The sequence below is a fragment of the Prunus avium genome, chromosome 1 (genome assembly GCF_965620075.1).
Source record: "Prunus avium chromosome 1, drPruAviu1.hap1.1, whole genome shotgun sequence".
NCBI lineage: Eukaryota > Viridiplantae > Streptophyta > Magnoliopsida > Rosales > Rosaceae > Prunus > Prunus avium.
In genome coordinates this window covers 62,332,420-62,345,298 of record NC_142284.1, presented here as the reverse complement: position 1 = coordinate 62,345,298, position 12,879 = coordinate 62,332,420, and the positions used below count along the sequence as shown (strand labels likewise).

Sequence of the window (12,879 nt, the reverse complement as noted above, 5' to 3'; positions counted from 1 at the left end):
TTTATAACAATGATATCAATAATGACATTATTTTTCCTAAAATCTATATATATAAAGCAAAAGGCAGAGAATAGTAAAACATTCAAAATACCAGAAATGAAATGCAAACATTAAGAATTGAAATTATTAATTAAATGAGGATAATATGGTAAATTCACACTTTTTCATATTAAAAAAGATTAAAATTAAAAGAAAAATTAAATAATGGATCATATTTTTATGAAACACAACTACCCATTATCTTTTTTAATTCTAAAATAAATTTAAAAAAACTTATCACAGACACGGAAGCGCGTGCAAAAAGGCTAGTACATTGATTAAATAAAAGCCATTTCAGTCACAAGTTTAATTCGATATTATATTTAATGCATGTGGCAGTTTTTAATTCGATGTTTGTAGAGACGACAATAGGAATAGGTCGGGAAGCACAAGATTACACCCAAATCAGCCCTATGCGCGAGTTAGGTTAGGTTTTCATTCCTCTCTCTCTCTCTCTCTCTCTCTCTCTCTCTATTTTCTCTACTTCGATCAGCCACTGCGCCGCCTCCATCCTTGCACGGAAGTCAGCTTCTCTCTCTCTTATCTGTTCTATTTTTTCCCCATCCCTTCTTTGCTCCGCTAACTCTCTCTTTGCTCTCTGTTCTTATCTCGATTTTTCTTTGTTTCTCAGTCTCAGTTTCTGATCGCCGACAACATCTATTCCTCTCATATCAGTTAAAGGTGAGAGCATCATCTTCCTTTGAATTTAGGATTTATTCTAAATTAAATTAATGGTTTTTTTTCTTTTAAATTAGGCTTGTCGATTTGGTGGTTGAGGTTGATGTGATGATATAATTTTTCTGTTAAGGGTTTAGGGTTGTCGAATTAGGGCTGCTACCAATTAGGTTATGCTGTGTTGTGATGATCATTTGAAATTGACAAAGAAATTATGAACTGTTAGTTTCGTTATACTAATTAGGGCTGCTACCAATTAGGTTCTGTTAAATTATACTATTGTGATTATTTGGTTCTGTCCTTGGCGGTTCTGTTTTGCTAAATTAATTTCTGTTCTATGAAATTAGGTTCTATGAAACTACTAGGTTCTGTTTCTGCTGCTGCGTTTCTGTTGTTATGCTACTGTAGTAATTATGTTTATGTTTCTTTTTGTTAAATAGGTTATGCTGCATGCTAGGTCTGTTTTTATTGGTTAGTTTCTGTTTTTATTAAAGGAGAGATTGACCTATTTGAACACTTGCCTAGTAATGAAGCATGTTCTTGTTCCGCATCCACAACAATTTGAACATTTGCCTAGTAGTAATGAAGCATTTTCTTCTTCTGCATCCACATCCTCACCATCACCTACTATACCAATTCCCCAACCTCAAGTCCAAACACCAACTCAGTCCCAACCTTAAGCCCAAACACCACCTCAATAGAGTGGTCTTCCACAATAACCTCCTTCCAGGACTAGTTAATCATCCATAGAAAAATCAGAGGTATGGGATCACTTTGAAAAGTATGATGATGTGGCTGAGAATGTGAAGGTGGATGGGACCAAATCTTCGATATGTAGAAAGAGAGCTAGGAAAAAAATGGATTTACTTGGAAAAAAAAAAAAGAGAGAGAGAGAGAGAGGAAGAAAGAAAGCTCCTGCTTTCTGATTTTGAAATTTTTATTGATCTTTGTATTATCGTATTACTGTGGCTTTGTGAATTTTCTTCCTCGTTTTATTTATGGTGCAGCCTTTTGCTTTACTCTTCTGAATCAAGAGAAACTTTCCGCTTTAAGAAATTGTCATAATCATATATCGTTTATTTTAAAGTGAGGGCAATGGCAGGCAGAGAAGTTCGAGAGTACACCAATCTCTCCGACCCAAAAGGTTTTTTTTTTTCCTCAAGTTGTTAATTGTTTTCTGGTTTTAATTTGATCAATTAATCGTTCTTGAATTGATTGTGGCAGATAAGAAATGGGGGAAAGGGAAGGATAAGATAGACGACGAAGACATCACATTCCAACGCATGGTTGCCAAGGTTAGCGCATTTTTTCCGTCTTTTTCTTGTTTTTTCTTATTCTCCTCTTTTTATTTGAAGCCGATTAGTTCTTGGAAGAAGGAAATAATAGGGTTCAAGTTTTGCATTCTTTTGATAGAAATACAATTTCATTTGAAATTTCAATTTCAATTCTAATATATATAGGATTTGTAATCTATTTTTTCTCAAATATCTAATTGGCTAAACATTTCAACTATTACAATTCCATTTTTTGGATTCTACACTGCGCTTAGTAAAAAATTGTTAGGTTGAAATGAGCAAAAATTGTGCACTCCCCACCACCACCACTGGCATTCATACGTTTTGGCCTTCAGAGCTTTTAGGCAACGTTGGAAATTCATTGTGTGACATCAAATTTTTGCTATCTGCGTCCAAAATAGTATTCATGATAATAATAGTATTAAATATCGACAATTTCAACGATAATTTCGCTGTTTTAGGGCCCAATATTTTAGCAGTATACTATCTATTTATCAGGGTTTTTTTCGATTTTATCGTCGATATATTGCCGAAATTTCGAGATCCGATATTTTCCTTCCAATACACTTTAATTGGTCATTTTCGATAATATCATGACATTATCGTCAAAATTCAATAATATCGCGACTTAATCTCCTCACCAAAATGGTAGAAAAATATTCGCGCACATCAAGATTCGAAACCATGCACTCCTGTATGATGGACAGCACCCTAACCACCCACGCCACAGCTTTTGTTGTGAACTCTTTTTTTTTTTTTTTTTTGTATTTATTAGCACTTGTACTTGTTTTATATTATTCTTTCTTACTATCCAATCTCACCTCTCCTCTCATTTCATATTCACTATTTCCCTATTTCTCTTCATCCATATAATACTACATTTTTCTCACAAATATTCAAGCCCCAAATTAATATTGTTATTATTTTTTACATTTATAAAATTTAGCTGAATTTGTCTTAAGGGATCTAGCTGAATATTTTTTATAATTATTTTTTATATTCAGCGGACATTATATTCAGCTAGATCCCTATTTCTCTTAATCCATATAATTGCAGTTATCAAATTTTGTATCGTGGAATATATTTTGCATTAGTTGCTTAGCGCTGAGATCTCTTATATGAAATGATAGCTATTGCAGTTATCAAATTATGTATCGTGGAATATATTTTGCATTAGTTGCTCAGCGCTGAGATCTCTTATATGAATGATAGCTATTTTACATCTTTGTGTTCAGTTATGCTTTTTATTTATAAGGGCAACTAGAATTAGTTAGTCATTGAAAATTGATTTGGCGGGAGAGAACTAGGAGAGTTTTTGAGGATGCTAAAGGGGATGAGGTTGAGAAGTTATGGGATCGGATTCGATTATGCACATCATTGTGGGCTTCTACTTCGTTAGAATTTAGAGTAGCTTTTGTATTATTTATTTAGATTGGAATGCTGTAATCTTGATAGGTCTGTAGTTCATGTGGCTATCTTGGACACGCCTGTGGTTTTGTTTTCCCCTACACCTGCCCACAAAAGACTGCACCTTCTTCCTTACGCACGGAATTAGTGTTAACTTCCCAAAACTGCTTGAATTAAATTGCCCCCTCTTGACAAGAGAGCTCCTTTCCAGCTCTGCAAACACCTCTCAACCTTCTCGATCGTTTAATTCCAGAACCTATCGGATCTCGGATTACCTCGCATTTGTAGACCCAAATATTTGAGTGGCCACAACACTACTCAATAGCCCCACGCCCCTGCCAACCTCTGACTTTCACATTGCTCTTTATTAAGGCACAATTTTCCCATTGGTAAACCCAAATATTCGAGGGGAGGACTCACATCTATGACTGTTTGCTTGAAAGTGTGGGGAGTTTTCTGATAACATGCCCTGGCAGGGATCTTGGCTTCTTCTACTGGGTGGTTGATGCAAGCCAGATGCAAGAGGTTGCAGGGGAACGTGGAGGATACCTTCATGGCCGAGGCGGTACCTCTCTCTCTCTCTCTCTCTCTCTCGCTTTGTGTGTGTGTATCCAGGCACAAGGCAACTGCTTTCTGAATCTGTGTTTGTTTAGCTCTTTACTTTATCGCAATCTGTTGTAAGTTTGAGTATACAGTCTCTCTCTCTCTCTCTCTCTCTCTCTCTCTCTCTCTCTCTCGCTTTGTGTGTGTGTATCCAGGCACAAGGCAACTGCTTTCTGAATCTGTGTTTGTTTAGCTCTTTACTTTATCGCAATCTGTTGTAAGTTTGAGTATACAGCCTTGGACAGTGATGACCTACTATATCTCAAGGAGCAGATGGAAGCTGAGGAGGATGCAGAGCGCCTCCTTCGCCGCACTGAGAAACGAGCATTTGCTGCATTTAAGATATCCTTTCATGAAATTTCTTCTAGTCTCTCTGCATGCATAGTCTGCACGTAAGTTGCTGGTTATGAGCATTTTAGTGCATATTCCTGTAGAACTTAAATGCCATCGTTTATCTTATTCCTTTATGTGATTCTTTTCAATTAATCTTAATTGTTATGTCCCGCCTAACTTAATTCAGTGGTCATATGCACATTAGGTGATGATGATTTAGGGTTGATTTCTATTCTTAGTAGGTCGTATTTTACACCTGTTAGAGGAATTTTTGTCTAAGTAACTCCCTGTTTGCTCATTCCCAAATAGATTATCAAGTTGTCTTGTAGTATATGTTTGCTTGGGAAATATACACATATGCCCCCTCAGTTGGCAAAGCAAGAGAGACCCTAAGTTGAGGGGGCGTAGGTCAAATTTTACCTACTTATTTTATATTCTAATGTGATATCATCTGTATGTTTTGCTTCATACTAATCATTTAACATATATATATACTTACTTTCATTAACACTGTATGTTAATGACCACTTCAGAAATAATATTTTGAATATTTCCCAGTCTTGGTAAAATATTATTAGCTCCCTTGGTGCTGTCCTCATGTCATGACAAACTGTTGCATTAGAATTTCTGAGATTGAATGGTGATTATTGTCATGTGGTTCCAGACATTGGATTATTAAATCTCTCTCCTCTCCCTCTTCTGTCTTGTCTTCCTTAACCAATGAACACAAAGCTGCAAGTCTGGCAGATTCTTCACCTGCATCGGTTCCCTTGCCACTTCGTGTTGAGCCCAAGCAAAAGAGTGGGATCAGGTATGACTATCTTCAAACCAAATAATAGAACTGACATGCTATAGCCAGTGATTTTTCTGATTGACATGTTCAAGTTCCCTACTAGTTCTCATGTATGTGTATTTTTGGTTTTTGAAATGCAGACAGCAAGATCTACTGAAAAAGGTCATCGAAATTAAACCCAAGCGGCATAAAGTTTCAAGCAGATCTGATGGTAATCAGTCCCACCCAAATTTGATTGTTAGTGCTTCGACAAATCTTGAATCTGAAAATGACCAAGTGAAGGATAAAGTGCACGTGTCGTCGTCACACAGAATAAAGGGCGAGCCTGAAGGGAAAACTACAGCCAAAAGCTTGTTAGGATTAACATATGCAAGTTCTGACAATGAAGAGGATTAAAGAAACAACTCTGATGGAGCACAATTTTTTTTCTTTCTTTTCTTTTTTCTTCATTACATAGTAATTTATTCTTAGCACAAAATCTCATATACCTATATTTACTGAATGCAATGTTTGTGGAAGTAACTTGGAAAATTTATTCTTAGCACAAAATCTCATATCCCTATCATATCTCCATGAGCCCGAGGCTGCTTAGCATCTAGATCTTTTGGTGCATGTTAGAGCACCCGATGACCTTTGTCAACGACTGCACAGATTTGGCATCAGCAACTTGGAAAATTTGTTGCCTGTTATATTTTGACTTTGCTCCATCTAGACCTGTTTTGAGGAAAGATGCCCCATTTTCAAAAATATCTCCTACAGAGTAAAGGGTACAGGAGTTGTTCCCAATGGCGTCCTTCCTCCCAAGTGACCTGTGGGAACAGACGAGTTATCTTGCAAAAGTAGATTTTTGGGAAATACTGCTGAATGCCACCTGCAGTCAAATTTAATCTACAAATGCCACCCGCAGGAGTTGTTTTCTCTCTCATCTCTCTCTGAGCTCTATCTCGTAGTTCTCTCAACGCTCTCTCTCCATCGTCGCTCCGTGACCACCACCACTCTCTCTGCTAGCTAATTATGTCTCTTCTCATGAAGAAGAAGATCAAGAACAACCTACAAAACCTAGTTCTTCCTCTTCCTCTCTGTTTTCTTCTCAACCCAAATCCAAACCCCAACTTCGTCTCCCTTCGAATACTTTCCGCAACCTAAACAAACCCAAACAAAACCATCTTTTCTAAATATGACGGCATGTCTTGGCATTAGGTGACCATTGTTTGAGCGTTTTGGTCCAATTCTGGGGGCTTTGAAGTCGGGGTTCCAAAAACGAAGTTCTTTTTCTCCAAACAAAAATATCTTAAAACAAAGGAAAGAAGAACATGGAGTAACAATTTCACAGCAATCTTTTAAAGAAACAATGAGATTGACAATGATTATGGTTCCAAAACAATACTAGGCATTAAATTAACACATAAATGTTGAGAAAAATACAAAGAGCAAAGAGAGAGAGAGATTGTAAATAATACTTCAGCCAAGAATAATCTCAACTCCTACACAAATCACAAGCAGATAAAGAAAAATGATATCAACATATATTCCTATTAAATTAAAGTAACATATCAATATAACACCAAAAAAACATCAATGTAACAACAATACAAAAGCAATACCACTACAATACAACCGTAATAAAACCACAATACAATACAATTGCAATAGCAAATCAACAATGCTACCTCATTATGATATAATCATAACAAGTTCATATGTGTCGTTACAGAAAATCCAATACCAAATGCAAGAATCAATCGACAAAGAACAAACACATTTGTTGTTTTAGACAAACAAAATCAATCCTGATACTTCACTTTCTACATAAAATACGGATGAAATCAATCACAATTCCAATTTCAGTAATCAAATTCAATTTAGCATCAAAACTTACATATTCCCAACAATTCCTTTTCTAAAAAAGTTGTTCCTGAAGAGGGCACGTAGACCCTGACTTCAAAACCCCCCAAAATTGGACCAAAATGCTCAAACAATGGCCACCTAATGCCAAGACATGCTGTCATATTCATAAAAGATGGTTTTGTTTGGGTTTGTTTAGGTTGCAGAATGGATTCGAAGAGATGAAGTTGGGGTTTGGGTTTGGGTAAAGAAGAAAACAGAGAAGAAGAGGAAGAACTAGGTTTTGAGGGTAAAGTTGAGAGTTTTGTAGGTTGCTCTTGATCTTCTTCTTCGTGTGAAGATGCGTAGTTAGCTAGTAGAGAGAGAATGGTGGTGGTCGTGGAGTGACGATGGAGAGAGAGCATGCTGAGAGAGGAAGAGAGAATTGCGAGAGAGCTAACAGAGAAAAGAAAAAGTGAGAAAAAGTGTTAAGTGGACAATAACTATGTATTTATAGGTTGTATTTGCAAAATGTGTGGGTAAAGGTGGTATTTGCAGATTAAGTTTGGATTGCAGGGACACCACGTCAGCTAAACATGATAAGCAGCTTCAAGCAAGCATTGAGTTACAAATTGGTAGGACCTTGATTACTGATTGGCACAATCTATGGCACTAGCACTCGCCTTCCACATATACAACACCTGTCGTGCCTTTGAAAGGGCATTTCCATCCCAAAAAAAAGACTCGTGTTAGAACCTCTTGCTAGGACAAAAGTCCCACATTGACTAAACTACCAAGAGTCCTCACTTCATTTTGAGTATAAATACGGCTCTCGCCCAATGCACGAGGCAATAGTAATTTCCCACGTGTACAATTACTCTGCTGAATTGCTTACTCACTCAATACTTATGCCAACTTAAGCATCGGAGTGACTTCAGCTGGTACAAAATCAATGCCAAGTTCTCACCAATCTTGTCCTTGTTGTGCAAACCAAACCCAGTCTAACCGAAGAATTCTAGTGGTCGAAGGTCAGTCAATTTTAAGTTGAACCACATTTTGTCATCAATAGATAATATATGTTAGGCAAAAAGTCACTTTTGGTCCCTATAGTTTGTCATTTTTACCAATATGGTCCATGTCATTTCAATTTGGTCAATTTTGTCCATGTTGTTTCAATTTGAAGCAATTTAAGGACAATCCTCAACTTTTGTCAAATTTTTTTTAACTTCTCTTAGTTGTTGAGGGATAATTTAATCAACAAATTATTTAAAAAATTCATTCATTTTTTAAAATAAGTGTATATTATTGATGAACAACAAACAAAAGTACAAAGGAATTATGGGTAAATTACTCAAATGGTCCTCAAACTTATACTAGATTTACATTTTGGTCCCTCAATTAAATTATTCGTTCAAATGGTCCATCAACTCTATATCATTCGCTCCATTGATCCACCGTCAAATTTTCTATTAGATTTAACCAAATTTTAGGGTAAATATGACTTTTCATAATTAACAAATAAAAATAGGGTTAAAATAAATACAAAATTAGAAAAAATTGAAGAAAAGGAGGAAGAACAAAAGAAGAAGAAACCCAAAAGAAGAAGAAGAAGAAGAAGAAGAAGAAGAAACCCAGCCAATTCCAACAGATTAAGAGGAAGAAGAAGAAGAAGAAACCCAGCCAATTCCGTCAGATTGGGAGGAAGAAGAAGAAGAAGAAGAAGAAGAAGAAGAGTTGATGGACGAAATGACCAATTTGCCCCCATATTTAATGGAAATATTGACATAATATAATGGTAGGACCAATGGAGTGAATAATATAGAGTTGATGAATCATTTGAACGAATAATTTAATTAAGGGACCAAAATGTAAATCTGGTATAAGTTTAAAGACCATTTAAGTAATTTACCCAAGGAACTATATATTGAAAATGGGTAAATCTTCTTCAGTGACTGATGAACAAAAGTTATACCTCACAAGTGCATGAATAGATATGATAGTATAGCAAGTAAATACGAGAGTCATTCTCACAGTGATTTGTAAAGTTTATCTATTAATTCCAAACATGAATACCTTAAGAAATATAGAAAATAAAACAAAATATTAAAACTACTAAAATAGCTGAAAATAAGAATACTCAATTTTAATCTAAGTGTTGAAAATCAAAAAAATAAAATTAACAAAGGTTGGAAATTAGTTTTGAAAATCAATGAATGAAAACTAGGATTCTGACTTTACCATAACAATCCTATTCTATATATTGAGTAAATTTTGAGAATAAAGTTCCAATTCAATTCTAAGGGTTCGTTCTTTCTTTATTATGATGATTCGTTTGGCCGTGGTGTCACCAAGTATCCTCAATTAAACCCAACTCATGAACCGCATAGCCAAATTTAATTGAGAACCCATTAAGTTTACGAAGAACAATCAAGAACCAAGAAGTGTCTTAGTTTGAACCCCGGCTTTGACAACAACTCATTCATTCATAGTGCATATAAGATTAGGGATGAACCCCTTGCCCAACCGTATCTTAGACAATCCAAAATACCTATAATGGCCAATTACAAGTATCAAGATCTCAATTATAATAATGAATGAAACAAGGAATATGAATTGATTAAAAATAAAGTATTAACTCAATAACATAGAATCATCATGTTATGTTACATTGGGTCCCTAGACCCTAAACCCTAAACCCTAACTGAAAATTGGATGAAATGTTGAGGATCTAGACGGGTGGGGGAAAATTGGAGAAAAAAAGAAGTTCATATCCTTAATTTTCTATAAATAAAAACAAAGGATAAAGGTTTAATTGAAAGCTAGGTACAAGTTCAGGGGGCAAATCACCAATCAACCCTTAGAAAAATATTTGTTTCACATTAAAAAAAAAAAAAAGAGGAAACAAGGGACTACTTTAATTTTTAAAAAAATTAAAAAAAAACAACAACAACATCATGACGCGCTTCCTGATTCTACAATAGAAGACTTTAGTTTGGCCATCTGGATCTCATCTCTCACACCGCTTCTTGGGGCTCTTCACTTGAGCTTCCAAAGATCACTTTCTTAGCTTTAGCAAAACTTGGATCTCCTTGCGCACATTTACCCGGTCGCTCTAGGGCCTCCAACTGCTCTTGCATGTCCTTAGAGTAAAAATCTACCATAGTTGATAGCTTTTCATTCTCTTGCTGCAATAGCCGCACATATTTAATTTTTAACGAGTATAGAGACTCAACTCACAACTACTACTCAATCTCACTCAAATACATAAAGAAGGAAATATATATTTAAACAGTATAGCCGCGCGATTATACTTTGTAAATATATTCGAATATTTACTGATATACACCTTAAGGTCCAATGTATCTTACTAATAATATATCTTCCTTTGGTTACTGCAGTTCAATAAGTTGTGAAATAGAATGCTCTTGCTCGAACCTTAGATAACAATCTGAAATTAAAATCAATTTCATCCCCTGGAAAGCACGGTAAAACAAATGTTAGCAAGCAAAGCAAGAAATGGCCACATAGTACCTGGAGAGTCTTAGGAACTGATGGTAACTCCATGTGAGTAACCAAGTGATCAGAGAAAGATACTCTTATGAGAGCATATAATTCCCATGTTGAGGTGTTCCCCAAGGACCAACCACCATGCTTCGTTTTTCACCTGTAAAAGAGAATCTGAAGCTCAGTTTGGTTTCTCATTACTAGTTTAGAATATTCCTCTTTTGCTTAGCGAGTCAGCAAGTTCAACATTCATGCATGGCATCATCCATAAGGAAGAATCCCCATCAAACCATAAACCCTGAAAAGAACCCAAAAGATATGAGAAGAGGCTAGGAGGTGAAAACTCTACTTTCTTAAGGAACAAATCATACGAGTCAAAGAGTAATAGTTAAAAATAAATAATTAGATAAATCAAAGCTTCACCTTTTTCAGAAACAATTGGTGTAACATTTAAGTGCAAGTGATGCACATTGTCCTTACAGACAAAAATATATATGGCTAAATTCCAAAGTGGCCCTTCTAACAACACTATACAAGATAAACAATACAGGAAAGAAGCATGGGCTAACAACATTCATGGGTGCTCAGCATCCCCGATTAACATCTCTAACTAATCAACTGATATGCTAGCTGTAGAATGTAATAATATAAACAAGGCAGAATGCCCAATTCGCACAAGAACTCGTCTTTTATTCTAGGCAGGTACTACTACTAAGAAGTCAGAATTGTAACTACTAAGAAGAATACCTGCACGACCATTTGCAGAGGATGCAAGCAAGTAATTGAGCTTGAAATCCACCCACTATTAGCACGTATATCTATCATGGCCTGGATGATTCGTATACTTTGATCCAATACTGACTTCAAGTCTGTGACGTAATCACAGATTGGTAATTCTAACTGCGAGTAATGTGCCTGAATGCAGAATTCATGTATGCAGAATTCAAGAGCTATTGCCAAAGAAAATATCAGTGCAGGAGGTTCTTTCAGTTTCAGGGCTTGAACAGAAATCATGTTCTTTTAATGATTCTTCAACAAATTGGAAGCCGAAGCTTGAATCCATCCCTGAACTTGAAGGAAGCGAGTAAAGTTACTTTCCAGCGTTTTGTTCATAACCATAACTTACTTCGCCAGATAAGAAAGAGAGGCTCATAGACGCCCCCTGCATGCTATAATTATATACTGTAGATTATGGAATTGAATCAGTTTAGTGCTTTCTTGCGAAACACGTACTGAATGGCCATGAATATTTTTCCAGTCCTGTTTCATCATCATCTTTTGTGCAGTTGTTGTTAGGTAGGTTCTTACTTGGTAATCACTCGGCAGACACAAATCTATATATAATATATGGTTAACAATAAATTAATAAAAAGTGTTTGCGCGTACTTTCTACACATTTTCTTAAACAATTCAAGTTGAAATCTTAGGTGGTAAGAGAATGAAATAATGCTTTTTGACTCTTCTCAAATGTGATTAATAATTTGGCTTACTGTTTTCCATTTTACATGCTTACTGATGTGGGCTGAGGCAATCCAAAGGGGTGTTATTTTAATAGAGGCCTTGACCAATACTGGCACAAGCATTGGTGAGCCAAAATTTTCATCACTCCAGCAATCAAGTTCCTAAATGCGGAGGCATTTTGGGATGAAGCTGATACTAATTGGGGTTGAGATATATGTATGTATATATAATTGGGGTTTATTATTTATATTTTGTTAGAATCAACTGTGTACATTGCAAGAAAGCACAATGAAAGAGACCAAAAGAGCACGCAAAATAAAAAGCCACAAACCCTAGAGCAGAATACAAACAGAGAAGGCTTATAGGAGCTGAAGCTCCTGCTCGACCATGAAACATCACCACTTTCTTCCTTTTTGTGCTCTCCCTTTATAACAAGAACATCATCTTCTACAGACACCTTGACATCCTCCTTGGAGAGGCCCGGCATGTCAAACCTCATTTTGATCTCTTGTTCATCATCTTTTATGTCCCAAGGCGCACGTACTTCCCCTGATGCTCTGTTTCTGCCTGGCAATGTCACAGTGTCCTCCAGGAGCCTGTCCACTGTGTCCAGCATTTGGCGCATGGTCCTCACTGGGGAGATGGGATCCAATAAACCTGCAAAAATATTAAAACTCATTTTTAAGCAAACAAGTTTGACGGTGATTTTTAAAGAAACAAAGAAACCACTAAATAAACATTAAGAACCTCCTGTCTAATTTTCCTCTGTTCAAACAAATCAGAATTCAATTAAAGAACAACTTATGAGAGATTGTGACACTTAACAAAAGGTGAAATGTCGACAGCCAACCTCCATGGCCTCCTCTCGACTTCAGTTCCTTGATTGCCCCGATTGACTTGCACGTCCAGCTGGCCATCTCCACCAGCCTGAGCTCTCACCACGGG

The 12,879-nt window shown here is 36.2% G+C and overlaps 1 protein-coding gene across 10 annotated transcripts; it reads left to right on the top strand.

Annotated features, from left to right (window-relative positions):
* Positions 1–395: 395 nt before the first annotated feature.
* Positions 396–5,676, top strand: LOC110765651 (ankyrin repeat protein). 10 transcript variants are annotated; one of them, XM_021968819.2, is made up of 8 exons: positions 396–465; positions 671–720; positions 1,802–1,858; positions 1,939–2,009; positions 3,933–3,981; positions 4,255–4,411; positions 5,017–5,163; positions 5,286–5,676. In XM_021968819.2, the coding sequence occupies exons 3-8, from the start codon at positions 1,810–1,812 to the stop codon at positions 5,539–5,541; spliced, it is 729 nt and encodes a 242-aa protein (XP_021824511.1). In that variant the 5' UTR covers positions 396–465; positions 671–720; positions 1,802–1,809; the 3' UTR covers positions 5,542–5,676. The 10 variants fall into 10 exon arrangements, with proteins under 10 accessions (XP_021824511.1, XP_021824513.1, XP_021824518.1 ...); XM_021968821.2 differs by having other exon boundaries at positions 420–562; positions 1,817–1,858; XM_021968826.2 differs by having other exon boundaries at positions 420–562; positions 1,817–1,858; positions 3,893–3,981.
* Positions 5,677–12,879: the final 7,203 nt, after the last annotated feature.

Coding starts and splice junctions, on each gene's coding strand:
- LOC110765651 (XM_021968819.2), top strand. CDS start 1,810: ATGGCAGGCAGAGAAGTTCGAGAGTACACCAATCTCTCCGACCCAAAA. Junction 4,412..5,016: donor TCTGCATGCATAGTCTGCAC/GTAAGTTGCTGG, acceptor ATGTGGTTCCAG/ACATTGGATTATTAAATCTC. Junction 5,164..5,285: donor AAGCAAAAGAGTGGGATCAG/GTATGACTATCT, acceptor TTTGAAATGCAG/ACAGCAAGATCTACTGAAAA.